At 41.5% G+C, this 1,462-nt stretch overlaps 1 protein-coding gene across 1 annotated transcript in view; it reads right to left on the reverse strand.

The window, feature by feature from the left end:
- Window positions 1-690, reverse strand: part of LOC106014217 (kin of IRRE-like protein 2) — a gene marked incomplete at its 5' end in the record, with an annotated part of 6,065 nt that extends 5,375 nt beyond the window's left edge. The window contains 1 exon segment of the mRNA XM_013091448.2: window positions 670-690. Within this exon segment, the coding sequence (XP_012946902.1) occupies window positions 670-690 (21 nt within the window).
- Window positions 691-1,462: the final 772 nt, after the last annotated feature.

Here is a 1,462-nt window from a genome sequence, read left to right on the forward strand (position 1 = left end):
TCTCTCTCTCTCTCTCTCGCACACACACAACAAACACACACTGACAAACACACCCACACAAATACACCTACACAAACACACACCCAAACAGAGTGGTTATAAACGACTGCTCGTCGGGGAGGTCAGATCAAAGAAAGAGACCGCCACCCACAGAACCACACGGTACGCAAGAGGCCATAAACTAACCCCAGAGATAGACCGAGTCGATCATTAGCCGTGGCCCTGCCGCTAAAGCAGTGACCTCACTCCTCCTTCCATATTTCACGACCACAGAAACCTCCACCACCAACCAACTTTCACTGACCAAATGACCACCGTCTTCGTTTGGTCCCCTATTCTCTAAACTACACCCACTAAGACCATGCGATGACCTAAGAGCTTTTCCGAACACCGTTCCCGACATACAGGCCCAAAAGTGGTGACTTCATGTCCTTTATAACGAACTGATGCTTGAGAATAGAAAAGACTCTCGCAAGCACCTCATTGTATCAGTTAGTGTGTGTGTGTGTGTGTGTGTGTGTGTGTGTGTGTGTGTGTGTGTGTGTGTGTGTGAGTGTGTATGTGTATTGTGTTTTTGTGTACGTGTGTGTATTTTTCAAAAATGATGAGAGAGGAAAAGAGAGAGAAGAAAAGGCCTGAGCTGGCTCTAGTAAAAGAACGACTTACCACGTCTGACATTTTTTGTCAACCCTATGGGAAGAAAGAGAAAACGACAAAATGTAAAAAAAAGAGAAAATAAATAATCATTATCGAGTTTTATGCAATCGTTATTCTGACATTCAGTTAAATTGACACAAAAAATCATATTATGTAAAATAAAAACAATAAGATTTCTTTTTTTATCAATCATATTGCCTTTAAAAAATCGCATTACCGGGTACGTATTTCCATGCTATATTTTTCATGCAACTAGTGTTTGCCAAAATCCCCGAATTTTTGGGGATTTTGACCCAAACGTTTTAGTCTCTAAGCCTTACAAACATTCACAGTCGGTGAAGCTTTCAGACTTCTGAATTCTTGATTTGATACTCTAATTTTTGTTATAATATTATTTTAAAGCCTTCTCTTATATTAATTGAAGTGTCTCCAAACTTTCACTATTAATTTATTCTTCTCTTGTCTTCTCTTCTCTCTATTTTATTCTCTTTGTTTGTCTACCCATCTACACATTTGTCTTTGTTCGCTGATCTGTCTGTCTGTCCTAACGCGTGTCTGTTAGTGTGTCTGTCTGTCTGTCTCCGTGCCGGTCTATCTTTGTCTCTTTCTGTCCACCCCCTCTCTCTCCCTCTCTCCATGTCTCTGTCTGTCTGTCTGTCTGTCTGTCTGTCTGTCTGTCTGTCTGTCTGTCTGTATGTCTGTCTATCTGTCTGTCTGTCTGTCTGTCTGTCTGTCTGTCTGTCACAGTCTCACCCTCTCTCCCTCTTTCTCTCTCTCTCTCTCTTTCTCTCTGTCTCTCTTTGTC

Source organism: Aplysia californica, unplaced genomic scaffold (assembly GCF_000002075.1).
Source record: "Aplysia californica isolate F4 #8 unplaced genomic scaffold, AplCal3.0 scaffold00036, whole genome shotgun sequence".
Taxonomy (NCBI): Eukaryota; Metazoa; Mollusca; class Gastropoda; order Aplysiida; family Aplysiidae; genus Aplysia; species Aplysia californica.